Raw genomic sequence first — 19,499 nt, 5'->3', positions numbered from 1 at the left:
GTCCACGTGTCCTTAAAGTGTGTGCACACCAGCTGTGTACGGTCTTTACACACCTATTTAATGAAAGTCTACAAACACAGAGGGTACCAGTGTTATGGAAAACTTCCTGTCTGGTTCCGGTACCCAAGTCTACTTCTCCTGCAACCCTAAATGACTATCGTCCTGTAGCCTTAACATCTCATGCTATGAAGGCCTTGGAAAGATTAGTGCTTGCTCACTTGAGTCTGAGGGTGAGGGCTTTTATTGATCCCCTACAGTTTGCTTACCGGGATAGATTGGGGGTGGATGATGCTATTCTTTCTCTGTTACATACTGTACATTCATTTTTGGAGAATGACGGAACCACTGTGTGAGCGATGTTCTTCGATTTCTCGAGTGCATTTAACACCCTGCAGCCACTTTTCCTGCACAAAAAGATGACTGATATGAAGGTGGAGACGGGGATGAGAAATTGGATAACTGACTACCTATCAGATCGGCCACAGTTTGTACAGATGGGAGCAGTTGTGTCTAGCAGATTATTGAGCAGTGTAGGTGCCCCTCAGGGATTTGTGCTAGCGCCATCCTATTCACACTGTATACATTAGACTTTCAGTATAAATCTGATTTTTGTCACCTTCAAAAATTCTCGGATGACTCCGTGGTTGTTGGATGTATTAGGGGGGACCAGGGGCAAGAGGAATATAGAAGGGTGGTGTCGAATTTTGTGGATTGGTGCCATGGCAACTATCTACAACTAAATGTTAAGAAAACTAAGGAGTTGGTGGGCAACTATAGCAGGAGAAAGAGGGAATGTTTACCGATCACTATTGCTGGTCAGGAGGTAGAGCAGGTGGAGAGTTACAAATATTTGGGGGTCCACCTGGATAGCAAACTGGACTGGAGATACCACTCAGAGATGGTCTACAAGAAGGGGATGAGCAGATTGTATTTCCTAAGGAAACTGAGGTCTTTTAATGTGTGCAGCAAAATGTTAGAAATGTTCTACCAGTCTGTAGTGGCAAGTGCCATCTTTTTTGCACTCATATGCTGGGGTAGTAGTGTGAGGGTCTCTGATGCTAATCTGAATAAGCTTATCAAGAAGGCAAGCTCTGCTGTTGGTTGCAATCTGGACTCTTTTGAGGAGGTAGTGGATAGAAGAACTCTGAAAAAGTGTATGGCGATTATGAATAATAATGCACTTCCATTATATGAGCTATTCATGAGACAGAAGAGCCCCTTCAGTAACCGGCTAATCCTTCTGAGGTGTAAGAAGGAAAAATATAGGAAATCATTTGTGCTAACTGCTATGGGAATGTACAACAATAACATTAGTGTTAAATCATCAAGGTGAATGTCTACTTTATTTTTTCTACTTTCAGTTCACTTGCTGTGTATGACCTTATCTAATGTATTATGTTCTTCTGTCAACTCTGTCTTGTCAATTATGTAATTCATGTTATGATTTAAGTTGTGCTGCTGTGATACCATCATTTCCCACGGGATCAATAAAGTGTATCGTATCGTATCGTATCGTAAAACAGTTGTGGAACTTGCCTGTGACTTGCTGTCACATGATTACATTAGAGATCTGATGTTACTATAAATAAAAGTCACCAATTCAGACCTGTCTTACATGTCCCAAGTGACTTGACTTGAAGTTTAGGGCAAGTGTTTCGCATGTGACTTACGACCAGTGACACAAAATCCAATACGGGTGTACTAACATGCTATTTAATCAGCATCACCGGCGTACCTGTATTCGCTCTCACCGCTGATCAGAAGTCTCAACACTTCAAGTCATGCGCAGTAGACCTCTCTGAAGCCGGGATGTGTACACCCGGCTTCATACCGCACATGACTGAATTTGTTGGGCATACATATCAGGGGTCACAGGGAACACAAGTATGCGCATCAGTGCTGGTTATGCTGCATTGAATAGCATGTTAGTACACCCCTGTGGGCATGCTGCCATGCTAAGAGGGCAGAATGAGCGCAGGAACTAATGCCCTTGTGACTAGTCCCTGCGCTCATTAGCATATCAAAGAGGATCTTTAGGAATACTTTTTCTAAAGATCTCTTTATCTATGCTAGTGTATACAGGGACGGTTAGGGAGGGATTAGCAATATGCACCCAGAACTGCTTTTAGTTCTGGGTGCATAGTATACCTGACAGGTTCCCTTTAATGTTGATGGTAAAATTATTTTTAAAGTACTTTGCCTTTTTTTCTTTTGTTTAGTAAATCTTAATAAAGAAATGAATAAAAAAATAGACTCTTATTGCTGCTTTCTTATTTTCTACAGCATTAAAAGGGTTAACTAGATTGCTGTGAAGATAAACAACATTTTGTCAATGAGAAGAGCCATAAAAGCAGTCACTGCGTCATGTAGTTTAGTAGAAACCCACTCTTTTTTCTCCAGCATGAAGTTTTATGTAAAGTTAATTACCCTCTTTACTAGCAATATCCTGCATTAAAGCCCATCAAAAGATTTTCTCTCTGTAAATTGTGGGACAATGGTGGCTTTCAATTGTACACTTCTGTGGGCAATAAGAAAAGGGAACCTGTCACATTGTACATGCAATCTGTGGACAACATGGTGTAAAGATGGAAAAGATGAGCAGAGTGATAGAAAGATTTTTTTGGAAAGGATTCAGTATAACTTCTATTTTTGTTGACTGAAATCAATTGTGTAGTCCTACTCAATGATTTATCAGTAGAGTTGAGCAAGTATCTAACTATTTGTACTTACTATACTCATAACGAGTACGGTCTAATACTCGTGTATTCATTTCGAATAGCGTGGGCAATGCAAGTCAAACAATTGGCGAAAAACTCGCAAAGTAACGAGTAACCCGAATGCCGTACTATTTACAACTCGCATGAATAGTACGGCATTCGGGTTAAGGCCCCATCACACGCAGAGATAAATCTTTGGCAGATCTGTGGTTGCAGTGAAATCATGGACATATTGTTCCATTTGTACACCGCCACAAACCTGGCACTGATTGTCCACAATTTCACTGCAACCACAGATCTGCCAAAGATTTATCTCTGTGTGTGACAGGGCCTTTACTCATCACTTTGCAAGTTTTCCTCATTGACTTGCCTTGCACATGCTAATCGTAATGAATACATGAGTATTAGACAGTACTCGTTATGAGAATAGCAAATACGAATAGTTAGGTACTCGCTCAACTCTAAAGGGGGCATTACACGCTGCGATATCGGTAACGATATATCGTCGGGGTCACGTCAGTAGTGACGCACATCCGGCGCCATTACCGACATCACAGCGTGTGACACAAATGAGTGACGATCAATGAGCACAAAAACGTGAAAAAACGTTGCTCGTTGACACGTCGCTCATTTCCTTAATATCGCTGCTGCGACTGATACGATGTTGTTTGTCGCTCCTGCGGTTGCACATATCGCTATGTGTGACACCGCAGGAACGACGAACATCTCCTTACCTGCCTCCATCGGCAATGCGGAAGGAAGGAGGTGGGCGGGATGTTACGTCCCGCTCATCTCCGCCCCTCCGCTTCTATTGGCCGGCCGTTCAGAGACGCTGCAGTGACATCACTATGATGCCGAACGCACCTCCCCCTTGAAGGAGGGTTTGTTCGGCGGTCACAGCCATGTCGCTGCACAGGTATGTGCGTGTGATGCTGCCGTAGCGATAATGTTTGCTACGGCAGCGATCACCACATATCGCGGCAACGACAGGGGCGGGTGTTATCAGTCGCGACATCGCTAGCAATGGCTAGCGATGTCACAACGTGTAAAACACCATTAACTATCAGCTATATCTGCCTGCACATCGGATGCCATTTTTCAATATGACAGGTTTCCTTTAAATACCATGTCTATTTAGATATTTATTTATATGGAGCCATCTATCTAATTATATTTCAACTGCTATATTGGGCTTATAACCATTAAATTTAAAGTACTGTTACATTGATAGAGCAATATATTTATTGACCCGTAGCTATTTTTATTTGATCTGAGAAACCACATTGGGCTTATAATCACTACATTTAAAGTATTCAATAGTGCAATATACTGTATTTGTTGGTCCATATTATTAGTGCAATATATCTACAACTATAGTGCCATATATTTATATGTATATCTGTTCTCCTTGAAAGTAATATTTATATTTTAATGGTATAGTGACAATATTATATTTACTTATGGTATATTTTTCTACAACTAACTGATTTGATATGAATTTAGCCATCTATAGCAAGGAGAAATAAATATGCATGTATAGATATTGACTGCACGTCCTTTTGATTGATAGTTTGCATTTAATACTATTGTATTTGTGATAGGAGTTTGTTTTCATCACTGTATTTATAACAGGAGGAATATATGTCCCACTAAATCTATTCTTTGACATTACTTGTCCCTCATAGGAACTTCTCTGTTATTGAAAAAATTATTTTGAGATGAATAATACAATATATAACATTGCATGAATCTCGTGTCCATTGCCTTATTTGGCTTTAATGAAATAGTTGTGTAACAAATGGTGAAGTGTCATTTACCTAATGTGTTTTTTGAACTTGGTTGTAACTAAAGGTTTCCTTTAAAGTCGAAGATGAAAATTCCTACTGTACTGATGTGAACTGATGTACTCTATCCATGGATCTCATTACTAAAGACTGGCAAACTGGTAACCAACTATTAAAGGGTTGTCCACTACTTCGTCAGCCCCTTCTCTTTCCCCATGCCAGCACTCTATCTCCCATTGCTCCTGAGGTTGTCACTTCACTTGAACCCCACTCCCAATCAGTGCCATCTTCACTTTCCCTGCCTCCGGACATATCAGTAATCAACAGGAACTGAACGACCAATTTGAGCTCTCACTTCCTGTTAATCACTTAAACATCTGAAAGCAGGGAGAGTGAAGCTGGCACTGATTGGGTGCCAGGCCCGCGTGGTGTAACAACCTCATGTGAACCCCGGGAGAGCAAATGCCAGCACTCCTGGGATGGCGCTAGAAGTGGAGGTGAACTTTTATATGTTAACGTCAATACAATTATAAAGTCATAGAGCTCAGCTCACCCATTTGCTTCATATCTAGACTCCTTCTGTTGCTCTGACTCTCAGGCATAGCCACCTGATAGTGTGACCCCCCCTGCCTATCAGATCGTCACATGGTATTGTGCAATCTGCCCTTCTGCACAGTATCCGCATCCTCCTTGGTTACGGATCCCTGTCTGTTGGTGTTGCTAAGAGCCAAGCCAGTCAAAATCCTAGGAACACTTTGCACCACACCCACCAGACACACCATTCCGGGGGCCTGAAGGGAATAGGGCCACCCACTTGGGGGGTTGGTGAGTGGAGGTGAGAAGTGTCAAAAAGAGAAGAGGAGAAGGGTTGAGAAGGGTTGTAAAGTGAAGAGCGAAGGGTGAGGAGCTGGGCTCCTAGTAGAATCCTAGGTGGCAGACGTTGGTCTGGGCCTGGTAGGAGCTAGAACCCCAGTCACAGGGGATCGTGCCAAGGGGCACGGATCTGCCACGGAGGGCAGCCGGCGGCCTTGAGCCATCTCCGGGCAGGCGCCAGGGCAGGACGGGGTACGTGGACCCTAGGCTGTAAAGTAGCTTCACGCAGCCCGGTAATTTACCTGACGGGAGTGAAGTCTTCAGGATTCATCCCTCACCCGCTCCAAAATCGGGATACTAGCACACCGATGGGATAGGACTTTCCCAAATACAGTCCAGAAAATCCCGAGCGTGAACCCTAAGACCAAGCTCACTCCGTTAGCCATACAGGCGAGCGGGACCCGACTAGTTCCACACTACGGGGTCCAAATAGAGAAGAAGGTGCCACGGAAAAGGTCACAGGCTAACAAGCAACACCAAGGGCACGGATCCAAGCGTGCTTCCCCTTTGCTGCAGCGGTGCTCAGAATTCTGGTTTACAAACTGTCGGTGTCAGTATTCTTTGACTGAGTGAGTACGCAGAAACCCTTTCCCTTCCTTCTTTATATGTTAATGGGGGCAAACATGGGAAGTGAGAATGGATTGTCCGAGTAGTGGACAACCCCTTTAAAGTTTACAACAAAATCATGATTTTTTTTATATCACAGATGTAATAACTAATGTAGCCCAAAACTGACAGTATAGACTAAGCATATAGCCTTGTAGAAGACATAGCCCATATAAAAATCACACCTATAGAGTTCTAATCTCTGACTCCATTCCACAGGAATTGAAGATTAACTAAATATAATAAGGCACTATGTTCACCCATGGTGTGGCTAAAGGTACCGTCACACTAAGCGACGCTCCAGCGATCCCACCAGCAACCTGACCTGGCAGGGATCGCTGGAGCGTCGCTACACGGGTTGCTGGTGAGCTGTCACACAGGCAGATCTCACCAGCAACCAGTGACCAGCCAGCAGCAACGCGTGGAAGCGATGCTGCGCTTGGTAACTAAGGTAAATATCGGGTAACCAACCCGATATTTACCTTGGTTACCAGCGCACACCGCTTAGCGCTGGCTCCCTGCACTCCTATCCAGAGTACACATCGGGTTAATTACCCGATGTGTGGTCTGGCTATGTGTGCAGGGAGCAGGTAGCCGGCACTGACAGCGTGAGAGCGGCGGACGCTGGTAACGAAAGTAAATATCGGGTATCCAAGGAAAGGGCTTCTTGGTTACCCGATATTTACATTGGTTACCAGCGTCCGCAGAAGCTGGCTTCCTGCTCACTGCACATTCACTTGTTGCTCTGTCGCTGTCACACACAGCGATGTGTGCTTCACAGCGGGAGAGCAACAACTAAAAAATGGTCCAGGACATTCAGCAACAACCAACGACCTCACAGCAGGGGCCAGGTTGTTGCTGGATGTCACACACAGCAACATCGCTAGCAACATCGCTGTTACGTCACAAAAGTCGTGCCTCAGCAGCGATGTTGCTAACGATGTTGCTTAGTGTGACGTGGCATTAAAAAGCTCCGTGTACTTTCCATCCATTATTTGTTTTTTTGTTTTTTATTTCCCCACCTCTCCCACTGTGATTGACAGCACTGGCAGCAAATGATTACAAAGACATTATTCTCTAGGTCAAGAGTGAAAAACAATATTGCTTCTAATATGAGATTGAACATTATTATGATATTGAAATGTTAGCAATGATCGCTGTTAATATGTGCTGTTCTTTTTCATCTTCAAGACTTTCCGCCTCCAATGACACCAACAGTCAAACCCTGGGCATCTGTTTCAAAGCCATTCGAATGGACCTCTTTGTCCATTTTTCTCTGATCCCCGCGGTAAGTTATTGTAAAAAACCACTGTGTGTCACCTACTCAGCCACATTTCTTCAACCTCTTTGCCCACCATGACTTAACTGTATGTTATAGTTAAGCTGTACATATATGGAATGCCAAAACAGGCAGATGACAGCTGTGTAACACAACCGGCATCTGCCAGTAAGCAGAACACCCAGGGCAATCTCCAATCAATGATTATGATATTTCAATAACACGATTAATAGTGCACTCTTGCACCCTTCCATCACTGCACCTCCAATAACGAGATTGTGAGGTGCTGACTGGTTAACATGGCAGCCGGAGGCCTTCTGAAGTCCCCTATCAATGCTATGTTGGTTCTCATATGAAGCCCAAGAAATAAACTATCACCAGATATATCTGGCAACAACTTTGTAATTGAGAAGACAGGTGTGCTTGGTCAAGTGAGCACTCCTATAGTAAAGCCAGCCCATATGGCTCTCAGCCGAATGAACAGCCGATGCTTTGTCCAGCCAACAGCCATCTAATATGTGTGGCCAGCTTCAATGTGCAGGCATACTTTTAAAATAACTACTTTCCCTTTGTTTAAGTGATTAGTGAGGCTCTAGAGGTCAGATTATATCATATGCTTGATTTATACCTTCATTACTTATGATAAAAATATTTTTAAATCATAAGGCATCATATTATGTTGTTGTATTTTAACAAGTTGTGTAGCGCCTTTCTATTCGGCATTAGGGCTTGATAGGTGCTGCTGCAAGCTGGTGTAGCACTATTTGTGGCCATTACCATGCTTGTGCCGAATTAATTGCAGTTTCCAGTATCGCTTCCACCCGGCGTGCAACAATATGGGAATGAGACCAATGTAAGTGTAGCATAGCATGATGGAAGTTGCCTATCCTTTTAGTCTAAACAACAACAAAAAATATTGTGCTGTTTAACCAAAAGCAGGTATCAAACAATCGTTATGATACTTGAAAATCCTCTGTATTAATTTTCTTATACAGAGTGCCTATAAGTCCCAATAGAACAGACCAGACCCTATATTATGCTCTGTTTCAACAGGCCAGCATAGTAAATTGACAGTTCGACTTACGAGGTGACCATACTTTTTAGATGCCAGCCACAGAACTAGTAATTCTTACAATAACTTGCCATTCAACCTCCTTATTCCACCTTGCAAGAATGCAAAACAATTATTGGTAAATTATACAATACTAAGGAGGTCTAAGAGGAAAACGTTTCTCCTTGCGGAGACTGACACACCAATCCAGTATGCCAGTGGTGAGGAGACTTATAGCTGCAATGCTCCTCTGGGAAATATGCAAATTGTCTCTTCAGGGAGGAAGGAGACAAACTTGAGTGCCACCTATTGGAAGTAGCAATCCTAAAAGTCAAAAGTGACCCTTTAACGAACCTTCTCATATGACTTAGGATTTATGTCAGATCAGTACCTCAATTTGCAGACTGTGTTTCAGGGTGATTGCCCCTCTTCAAATCACAAGTCATATGGCAAGACTCATTAAAGGGTCAGTTTTGACTTCTAGGATTTCTACTTACAATAGGTGGCACTAGAGTTCGTCTACTTCCTCCCTGAATAGACAATTTACATTAAAAATAAATGATCTTAACCAAAGATCATACATCCTATCCAACTTTAAACTTCTAGAATACAAATTATATTCTGTACTAATTAACCTAATTTTTTATTGACAGTAGAAATATATAATCTAGTGTACTATTCGGAAACCTTGTTAAAAATATCTGAGTGCAAACGTGTAAATCTAAAATAAGAATCCATTTCTATGAGATGTTTGTTCTTTTTAGGTTCTAATTACAATTACATTATCCTATCTGCAACGACGAGCAAAACATAAAAAAATGATGGGAAAAATACCACTGGGCAAGAGATTTGGCATCGTAGTGTAAGTCTTGTTTAGCCTTCTGTTGGTAATCCTGTATTCTTCTTCGTTTATTTAAAGGGGTTTTCCGCCTTATTTTGCCTTATTTTTGTCATTTCACTATTGGGCAACATAGGGGCAGGTATTTTGATAGCAACTACTTATCCACCCTGCTGTCAGCCCCTCTCCTCAGATCGGTCATGTGATCGCTCCTGCCGGGATTTTGCTACTTCCTGTGACGTCACATCGACAGGAGCTTCTTGATGGGCAACACAGCAGTCTTCATGTTGCCACCCTGCTGGGCGGGTACAGTGCGTGAAGTACCCTTCCCCCTTCCCCGCACCCTCCCACATATCCCATAGTGCAGTGGTCTCAAAGACTCTACCCGTAGGCCGCATGCGGTCCCTCATTCTGCTTGCAGTGCGCAGGCCCGCAAACCCCTTGTTTATTGCTGCCTGTGCTGGGGCCGCGCAGTCAGAGCTTTATATCAGGGAACAGATTCCCGGGCGCTGCGCAGATATGAGCTCTGTATACAGCTACTGCAATGATCAGCCACTGGCCAATTAGAGGTTAGCAGCTGATCATTGGAGAAGCTGTATAGAGAGCTGCTCCCTGTGCAGCGCCCGTGAATCTGTCCTCTGATATAAAGTGCTGTCAGCGGTGGCCTCTGATGCTGCTTGCGGCGCTCAAGCCCGTGGCCCCCTTGCTGATTGCTGCTTGTACTGATTCCGCACAGTCAGCACTTTATATCAGAGGACAGATTTCCGGACGCTGCACAGGGACGAGCTCTGTATACAGCTACTGCAATGATCAACTGCCGACCAATCAGAGGTCAGCAGCTGATTACTGGAGAAGCTGTATAGAGACCTTCTCCCTGAACAGCGCCTGGGAATTTGTCCTCTGATAAAAAGCTCTGTCAGTGGCGGCCCCTTGCACTGGCAGCATTCAAGAAGCAGGAAACACGCCACCAAGGGAGCGAGGACAGGTAAGAAGAATTTGTCTTCGTTTTTTTTGCGTGTGTGAAGAATGGCACAATAGGAGACACTACTTCAGGATAGAGCATTGCTACAAGAAAAGGACCAGGAAAAGAGACATTACTATAAGAAGAGGACCAGGAAAAGGGACATTACTATAACAAGAGGACCAGGAAAGGGGACATTACTATAAGAAGAGGACCAGGAAAGGGGACATTACTATAAGAAGAGGACCAGGAAAGGGGACATTACTATAAGAAGAGGACCAGGAAAGGGGACATTACTATAAGAAGAGGACCAGGAAAGGGGACATTACTATAGGATGAGCAGGATGGGCACAAGGATGGGGCATATTACTATATTATGGGGACAAGAATGGGCACATTACTATAGTATGGGGACAGGGATGGGCACATTACTACATTATATGTGCAGTGGATGTGAGGTGATTGTGCTGTCACAGATGAGAGGTAGTATCACTGCTCTGTATTTCCAATGCTAGAGCCATCAGTGCTGAGCAGAATACTGACAGCCAATGAGTGTGCAGGGGGCGGGGCTGGGCAGTGAGGCCGGGCGGTGCCAGCTCTGACTGTGAGGTTTGTCAATCAAAGAAAGAAAAAAGTTTGCTTGAGCTGCAGGTAAATAAAGTGTCTGCAGAAAATAAAGTAATAACTCAGGAGGAACAAAAGTTAGAAAATCCCAAAAAATAATGTAGGGGTTCTTTAGATGACAATACAGCATAGATTAGATTAAAAAAAAAAAATTGGCGTTTATGTAGGACAACTTCTTTAATGTCTGTTCTGAACTTCTCAAGCATTAGAGGAGGATGTAACGCAAGTGTTCTATCTATTCTAGGCCTGTGAATTTCATAAGCAGTTACTCAAATAGATGGTCTTATGGGGCCGCGTGTGGAGCCACAGCTACTACGGTTTTTCTCTTGTTCTTCGATGAATATTCAACTTACTTTGACTTTGTTGCACCAACTTGGGCCAAAGGTATGTGTGTTTCTTAAGCCCTTGGTTATATTATGGCTTAGAAAATACTTAGCCAACGCTGTACATCTATGTCAAACCACCATTAAAATAAATGCCGAAATCAATGCCTAAATAAAATGTATGGATCGTAAGGGTCTTCTAATATAGTATCTATAAAGTACAGTGTATGACCTATTTCCTTCTCGTGTCTTTGTGCGTAGCTCTAGTCTATCTTCTATGTGCACTGGAGGTTGGGATGGATTATTATCCCTTCTTTGCCTGCTTATCAACAGACCACAGGCTAATAGGTTCAACTCTAGGATTCTGCTACTCTCTTTGCTGGTAAGTGATAACAAGGTCTTTGAACACTGCTGGTATTTTCAACAGTACAAACAATGTTGTCAGTTGATAGGATGAAAAGAAAACAAGGCATCAAAGTGCATGCAAATAAATGAAGACTTAAGCTGGGTTTACACACTGCAACATCGCAAAGGACATCGCTGTAACGTCACCGGTTTTGTGACGTAACAGCGACCTCCCTAAGTCTCTGCTAAGTCGCTGGTGAGCAGTCAAACAGGCAAACCTGGCCAACAACTCAACAGCGATCCGGACCTGCAGAGCGACCTAGCTGGTTGTTGGGGACGTTGATAAGCAGCCTTTTGAAAGGGAAGTTGCTTACAAAGTCGCTGCAAAGTCTTCACACACTGAAACTTCATGCTGCACAGCGGGAAACAAAGGACCTAGGAATGGTCCTGAACGATTTGTAATGATTACAACTTCACAGCAGGGGCCGGGTCGCTGATAGGTTTCACACACTGCAACATTGCAAACAACATCGCTATTGCGTCACAAAACCGGTGACGTTACAGCGATGTCGTTTGAGATGTTGCAGTGTGTAAACCCAGCTTTAAGGCCCCTTTAGGGTACCTTCACACTTTAGCGATGCAGCAGCGATCCGACCAGCGATCTGACCTGGTCAGGATCGCTGCTGCATCGCTACATGGTCGCTGGTGAGCTGTCAAACAGGCAGATCTCACCAGCGACCAGTGACCAGCCCCCAGCCAGCAGCGACGTGCAAGCGACGCTGCGCTTGCACGGAGCCGGCGTCTGGAAGCTGCGGACACTGGTAACTAAGGTAAACATCGGGTATGGTTACCCGATGATTACCTTAGTTACCAGCTCACACCGCTTAACTTAGCGTGTGCAGGGAGCAGGAGCCGGCACTGGCAGCGTGAGAGCTGCGGAGGCTGGTAACGAAGGTAAATATCGGGTAACCATCTTGGTTACCCGATGTTTACCTTGGTTACAGCTTACCGCAGGCTGTCAGACGCCGGCTCCTGCTCCCTTCACATTCAGGATTGTTGCTCTCTCGCTGTCACACACAGCGATGTATGCTTATCAGCGGGAGAGCAGCAATAAAAAAACAAACCAGCACTGTGTGTAACGCGCAGCGATCTCACAGCAGGGGCCAGATCACTGCTCAGTGTCACACACAGCGAGATCGCTAATGAGGTCACAAAAAACGTGACTCAGCAGCGATCTCAGTAGCGATCTCGCTGTGTGTGAAGTACCCCTTACACACTGAGACTTTCAGCGATCCCACCAGCGATCCCAACCTGCCCGGGATCGCTACAAAGTCTCTGGTGAGTCGCTGGTGAGCTGTCAAACAGGCAAACCTGGCCAACGACGCAACAGCGATCCGGACCTGCAGAACGACCTAGCTAGTCATTGGGGACGTTGTAAAGCAGCTTTTTGAAAGGGAAGTCGCTAACAAAGTCGCTGTAAAGTCCCCTTTACACACTGAAACTTTCTAGCGATCATGCTGCACAGCGGGAAACAAAGGACCAAAGAATGGTCCTGAACGATTTGTAGCGATCAGCAACTTCACAGCAGGGGCCAGGTCGCTGATGTGTTTCACACACTGCAATGTCGCTGGGGAGGTCGCTATAACGTCACAAAACCGGTGACGTTACAGCGATGTCGTTTGTGATGTTGCAGTGTGTAAAGCCACCTTTACAAGTTTCAGAACAAAGTTTGGTATCAAAGTGGCGTAACTAGCTATTTATACACTATTGCCTCTGTGTGTGCTATGATGTCGGCATACATCTTCAGTGCTGGAGAGGAGAAGGGGTTAATGCTGTGCTGTCACCAAAAAGGATGAAAAAAAATTGTTGATTTATTAATAAATATTTTATTCCATAGGTCTATGCGTTTCAAGGTTCAAGACCTCTTCTTCAGGACCAAAAAAGAAGAAAAATCAACAATGTTGTTGATTTTTCTTCTTTTTTGGTCCTGAAGAAGAGTTCTTGAACCTTGAAACGCGTAGACCTATGGAATAAAATATTTATTAATAAATCAATATTTTTTTTTCATCCTCTTTTGGCGACAGCGCGGCATTAACCCCTCCTCCTCTCCAGCACTGAAGATTCATCTATATGCTATCTCTGGTGGTTGTGACCCTCACAACCCAATAAGGTGAGTGTACATTATTACACACTGCTCTTTTAATATCTGGTAAGACCCTATTTGCGCTCTCTTTTCCCCAGCCTTTATTATGAAGTCGGTACAGTGAGAGATTCAGGCACCATAACGTTTAAAATTTTGAAATACTTATGAAAGCTTCCACGTGTGTGTGACCTTGGAGTGCTGTTTAAAGAGAATCTGTCAGCAGGATTTCACTCTCAAAATTATTTATATGCGCATGTAGATCTATCATAGACAATTCCAGCAATTCCTTTATCAAGACAGGCTGTTCCTCCATTGTTAAGAAATCAGTGTTTTGATATTCTAATGAGGCTGTAGATCTGAAGCCTCTGTCACTATAGTTCTATTCTTCCCACAGCACCACCTATATATATTTTTTGCAAGGTTTTCCCACCTACAAAGAATGGAGAGATCTGTAATTTTTATCAGTTACACTTCAATTGTGACAGACAGAATCCCCCCCAAAAAATCCAGAAAATCACATTGTATGATTTTGAAATAATTAATTTGCATTTTATTGCATGAAATAAGTATTTGATCACCTACCAACCAGCAAGAATACTGGTTCTCACAGACTGTATTTTTTTTCTTTTAGAATCTCCTACTCTGCACTCATTAACTGTTTTAATTGCCCCTGTTTGAACTCGTTACCTGTATAAAAGACATCTGTCCACACACTCAATCACACTCCAACCTCTCCACCATGGCCAAGACCAAAGAGCTGTCTAAAGACACCAGGGACAAAATTGTAGAACTGCACAAGGCTGGGATGGGCTACAGGACAATAGGCAAGCGGCTTGGTGACAAGGAAATATCTACAATACTTAGTACAAAACAAGTACAATAATTAGAAAATGAAAGTAACACCTCCATGCAAGATCTCGCCTCGTGGGGTATGGATGATTCTGAGAAGTGTCAGGAATCAGACCAGAACTATATGGGAGGACCGAGTCAATGACCTGAAGAAAACTGGTACCACAGTTTCAAAGATTACCATTAATAACACACTACACCGTCATGGATTAAAAAGCCTGCAGGGCATGCAAGGTCCCCATGCTCATGCAAGCACATGTCCAGGCCTATTTGAAGTTTGCTAATGACCATCTGGATAATCCAGAGGAGGCGTGACATTGAAGGTGGGTCCTGGCTGAGTTTTCAGCATGACAATGATCTGAAACACACAGCCAGGTCAACTAAGGAGTGGCTCTGTAAGGGCCGTTTAACACATCCGGCTTTTTGCCGGATTGGCGGATCCGGCGCACTCCAGTACAGTGTGATACAGTACAATGGCAGCGCGGCAACTTCCGGGGGACATGCTCCGGTCATGTGACTCCGGATGTGTGAAATGGCCGTAAGAAGCATTTCAAGGTCCTGGAGTGGCCTAGCCAGTCTCCAGACCTGAACCCAATAGATAATCTTTGGAGGGAGCTAAAACTCAATGTTGCCAGCAACAGCCACAAAAAGTTCTCTATGAAGGAGTGGACCAAAATCCCTGCTGCCTTATGTGGAAACTTAGTCAAGAACTACAGGAATCGTCTGACCTCTGTAATTGCAAATAAAGGTTTCTGTACCAAATATTAAGTTGTCTTTTTCTATTGTATCAAATACTTATTTTGTGCAATAAAATGAAATTCATTATTTAAAAATCATACAATGTGATTTTCTGGATTTTTTCTATTCTGTTTGTCACAGTTGAAGTGAACTTACGATAAAAATGGTAGACCTCTCCATTCTTTGTAGGTGGCAAAACTTGCAAAATCGGCAGTGTATCAAATACTTTTTCCTCCACTGTATATACTTTTATTTAGATTGTGAGCCCCAATGGGGACCGTGTTTATGATGTATCTAAAGCGCTGTGGCATTAATGGTGCTGTATAAGTGAATAAATATTATTATTACCACCAAGTGAAATTAAAAAAAAAGGCTGAATAAGGATCAGGCGTCTTATCATGGGATGAGGATATATGGAGGGATAAACCAGTCTCATGCTTTAAGGCAGGGATGTCAAACTCAAATAATCAGAGTGCCAAAATTAAAACCATGGACAAAGTCCAACCTTGATATTTAGTGAAAAAATGTCTACAATTGAGGGAATTTTTCCTTATCAAATGTAATGATGAACCTTTTCATATGAAAACAAGCTTAAACGGGCGGTTCCACAAAGTACATTTCAATTAATAGATCTTAAGCTTTAGATCACATGACCAGAACAATGGTTATTTGCTCACGGGAAGAGGCATACATAGAAATCATGGAGGGCCCCATATCAGAAATTCTAATTGCCCCTCCACCCAAAAAAAATTTGGTGGGGTCACAGAGCAGCATATCTTACAACTTTGCAATTCTTACAAACTAATTTTCCTTCTTTTGAAGCCCCTAGATTGCCCTTTTGTCGCGGGCGGAGGAGGGGACGCTGCGCTCTCCCACTGCTCGGGTCCGGCCGCTGCTGCTGCAGCTGCTGCTGCTTGGTGGTGGCTCGAGCGATGGGCCGGATCCCGGGGACTCGAGCGGCGCTCCTCGCCCGTGAGTGAAAAGGGTGGGGATTGGATTGTGGGGATTTGGTTATTGTCCGTGACGCCAGCCACGGTTGTGGTGATATTGGTGACACCACCGCTGCTCTGGACGGGGATCCCGGGAGCGATGACTGGGAGCAGCCTGGATGTTAGTTCTCCCCTCCGTGGGTAGAGGGTTGGTTGTCCCGGGGCCCGGTGATGGGGTAGGGATGGATGGCAGGTGGGTTACGGGGCCTGGCGAGGTGCAGGGTCGCGGGGGCAGCGCTGTGCCGCACGACACGGTGGTACTCACTCAGCCAATGATGAGGACACAGTTCTCGGTAAAACACACGGCTGGATGGACGGGTCCCACAGACGGCTGCGGTGTTTCTCCTCCCGGCAGGTTGATGGTGACTGCCTTTCCCTGCACCTGTGTAACGTGTACGGTTCCAATGGGTTCCCACCGGTAACCCGCTCCCCAGCTTGGATGGGTGCTGAAGGAGCCCCTTTTGCCCGCAGGCTCTGGCCCTGGGAACTTTAGCCTTGGAGGTGACTGTGTTTCCCTCTCTCGGTTGGACTGTTGCCTTCTGACGGGACTTGGCTGCTGGGAAACCCAGGAGGTTCCCTTCGCTAACTGATTTGGCAAATTCACGGCGACTCCTAGCCTTGCCGGGGTCCGTAAGCCCCTGCCGGATGGTGCTGGCTTCTCTTTGCGTACCGGTCCGGTACCGCCGGGCCACCGCCCGTCCACGGTCCTTACGGTTAGCTCCAATAGGCCACTCCTGCAGACGGTCACCACCGTCTGCCAACCTTGCTGATCCGTCCGGGCCACACACCCGGACCAACTTCTGTCTGCTCAACTGCTACTTCCCTCCTTCCACTTTCACTTCCAACACTCCACTCCTTACTTTTCCCGCCTCCAGGACTGTGAACTCCTCGGTGGGCGGGGCCAACCGCCTGGCCCACCCCCTGGTGTGGACATCAGCCCCTGGAGGAAGGCAACAAGGGTTTCTGTCTGACTTCGGTGTGCCTGACCGGGAGTGTGGGGTGTGTTGGTGTTGTGCTTGTGACGTCCTGGCTTGTCCAGGGTGCCACACTTTCATTTCCCCCATAAAATATGCCACAGTGAATTCATTCCCAGTACCTTCCACATGCACAGTTTGATGACCCCACTGCACTCCTCCTCACCTCAACCAACCAGCAAAGTATTGTAACCGCAACACAGTGTGATGCGCCAGCTATTATTACCACAGAGCCCTCCACACAGTATAGTGTGCCCCACATAGTCCTCCGTATAATATAATGGGCCTCACATAGCCCTCCATATAGTATAATGGGCCCCACATAGTCCTCCATACAGAATAAGGGGGTCCACATAGCCCTCCATACAGTATAATGCAGGGGCGGACCTGCTTTATACTGTATGGCCGCTTGAGGCCCCTGTGCAAATTGTGACTGGGCCCCGCCTCTTCTGTGGCCACAAAGCTGTATATATATACAGTACTGACCAAAAGTTTGGACACACCTTCTCATTCTAAGAGTTTTCTTTATTTTCATGACTCGGAAAATTTTAGATTCACATTGAAGGCATCAAAACTATGAATTAACACATGTGGAATGAAATACTTAACAAAAAAGTGTGAAAACTGAAAATATGTCTAATATTCTAGGTTCTTCAAAGTAGCCAACTTTTGCTTTGATCACTGCTTTGCACACTCTTGGCATTCTCTTGATGAGCTTCAAGAGGTAGTCACAGGAAATGGTTCTCACTTCACAGGTGTGCCCTGTCAGGTTTAATAAGTAGGATTTCTTGCCTTATAATGGGGGTTGGGACTATCAGTTGTGTTGTGCAGAAATCTGGTGGATACACAGCTTATAGTCCTACTGAATAAACTGTTAGCTACTTTTTTCTTGCCATAATACAAATTCTAAGTAAAGAATAACAAGTGGCCATCATTACTTTAAGAAATGAAGGTCAGTCAGTCCGAAAAATTGGGAAAACTTTGAAAGTGTCCTCAAGTGCAGTGGCAAAAACCATCAAACGCTACAAAGAAACTGGCTCACATGAGGACCGCCCCAGGAAAGGAAGACCAAGAGTCACCGTTGCTGCGGAGGATAAGTTTATCCGAGTCACCAGCCTCAGAAATCGCAGGTTAGCAGCAGCTCAGAATAAAGACCAGGTCAATGCCACACAGAGTTCTAGCAGCAGACACATCTCTAGAACAACTGTTAAGAGTAGACTTTGTGAAGCAGGCCTTCATGGTAAAATAGCTGCTAGGAAACCACTGCTAAGGACAGGCAACAAGCAGAAGGGACTTGTTTGGGCTAAAGAACACGAGGAATGGACATTAGACCAGTGGAAATCTGTGCTTTAGTCTGATGAGTCCAAATTTGAGATCTTTGGATCCAACCACTGTGTTTTTGTGCGTATGGACTCTACATGCCTGGTTCCCACTGTGAAGCATGGAGGAGGTGTGATGGTTTGGGGGTGCTTTGCTGGTGACACTGTTGGGGATTTATTCAAAATTGAAAGCATACTGAACCAGCATGGCTACCACAGCATCTTGCAGCGGCATGCTACCGTGTTTCCCCGAAAGTAAGACAGTGTCTTACTTTCTTTTTACCCCCAAAAGTGCCACTATGTCTTACTTTCGGGGTATGTCTTATATTGGAAAAAATCCCACAGCAATCGCAGCAAGTCTCCATGCAATGTACCGTATGGCGACTTGCCGCGATTGCGCACTAAGTGTACCGCAAGTTAAGGAAACTTAACCACCTGCGGCTGCACATGAGGGCACTGAGGCTGTGTGATTTTGTATGTTGTCCATGGTCCTGATGGACCACGGACAACATTACTGCAACATTTCAACATTTCTCGGTAGCCGAGCGCTCAGCTGAGCGCCCGACCGCCGGCATGTGTCAGCTCTCAGCTGAACGCTAAGCCGCCGGCATGTCAGGGCGTTCAGCTGAGCGCCAGACCGCCGGCATGTGTCAGCTCTCAGCTGAGCGCTTTGCCGGCAGCATGTCAGGGCTCTCAGCTGAGAGCTGTCACATGCCGGTGGCATGTCAGGGCGTTCAGCTGAGCGCTCGGCCGCCGGCATGTTAGGGCGCTCAGCTGAGCGCTTTGCCGGCGGCATGTCAGGGCGCTCAGCTGAGCGCTTTGCCGCCGGCATGTCAGGGCTCTCAGCTGAGAGCTGTCACATGCCGGCGGCATGTCAGGGTGCTCAGCTGAGCGCTCGGCCGCCGGCATGTTAGGGCACTCAGGTGAGCGCTTTGCCGGCGGCATGTCAGGGCTTTCAGCTGAGAGCTGTCACATGCCGGCGGCATCTCAGGGTGCTCAGCTGAGCGCTCGGCCGCCGGCATGTTAGGGCGCTCAGCTGAGCGCTTTGCCGGCGGCATGTCAGGGCGCTCAGCTGAGAGCTGTCAC

At 45.3% G+C, this 19,499-nt stretch overlaps 1 protein-coding gene across 1 annotated transcript in view; it reads left to right on the top strand.

The window, feature by feature from the left end:
• Window positions 1-7,130: 7,130 nt before the first annotated feature.
• Window positions 7,131-19,499, top strand: part of LOC142302488 (stimulated by retinoic acid gene 6 protein-like) — an 85,583-nt gene continuing 73,214 nt past the window's right edge. The window contains exons 1-4 of the mRNA XM_075343561.1: window positions 7,131-7,268; window positions 9,075-9,172; window positions 10,978-11,117; window positions 11,318-11,438. Of these exons, the coding sequence (XP_075199676.1) occupies window positions 7,131-7,268; window positions 9,075-9,172; window positions 10,978-11,117; window positions 11,318-11,438 (497 nt within the window). The remainder of the gene's footprint in view (window positions 7,269-9,074; window positions 9,173-10,977; window positions 11,118-11,317; window positions 11,439-19,499) is intronic.

This window comes from Anomaloglossus baeobatrachus, chromosome 4 (genome assembly GCF_048569485.1).
Source record: "Anomaloglossus baeobatrachus isolate aAnoBae1 chromosome 4, aAnoBae1.hap1, whole genome shotgun sequence".
In the NCBI taxonomy this organism is placed as follows: domain Eukaryota; kingdom Metazoa; phylum Chordata; class Amphibia; order Anura; family Aromobatidae; genus Anomaloglossus; species Anomaloglossus baeobatrachus.
The sequence above is the reverse complement of the archived record's forward strand: the minus strand, read 5'-3'. Positions and strand labels throughout refer to the sequence as shown.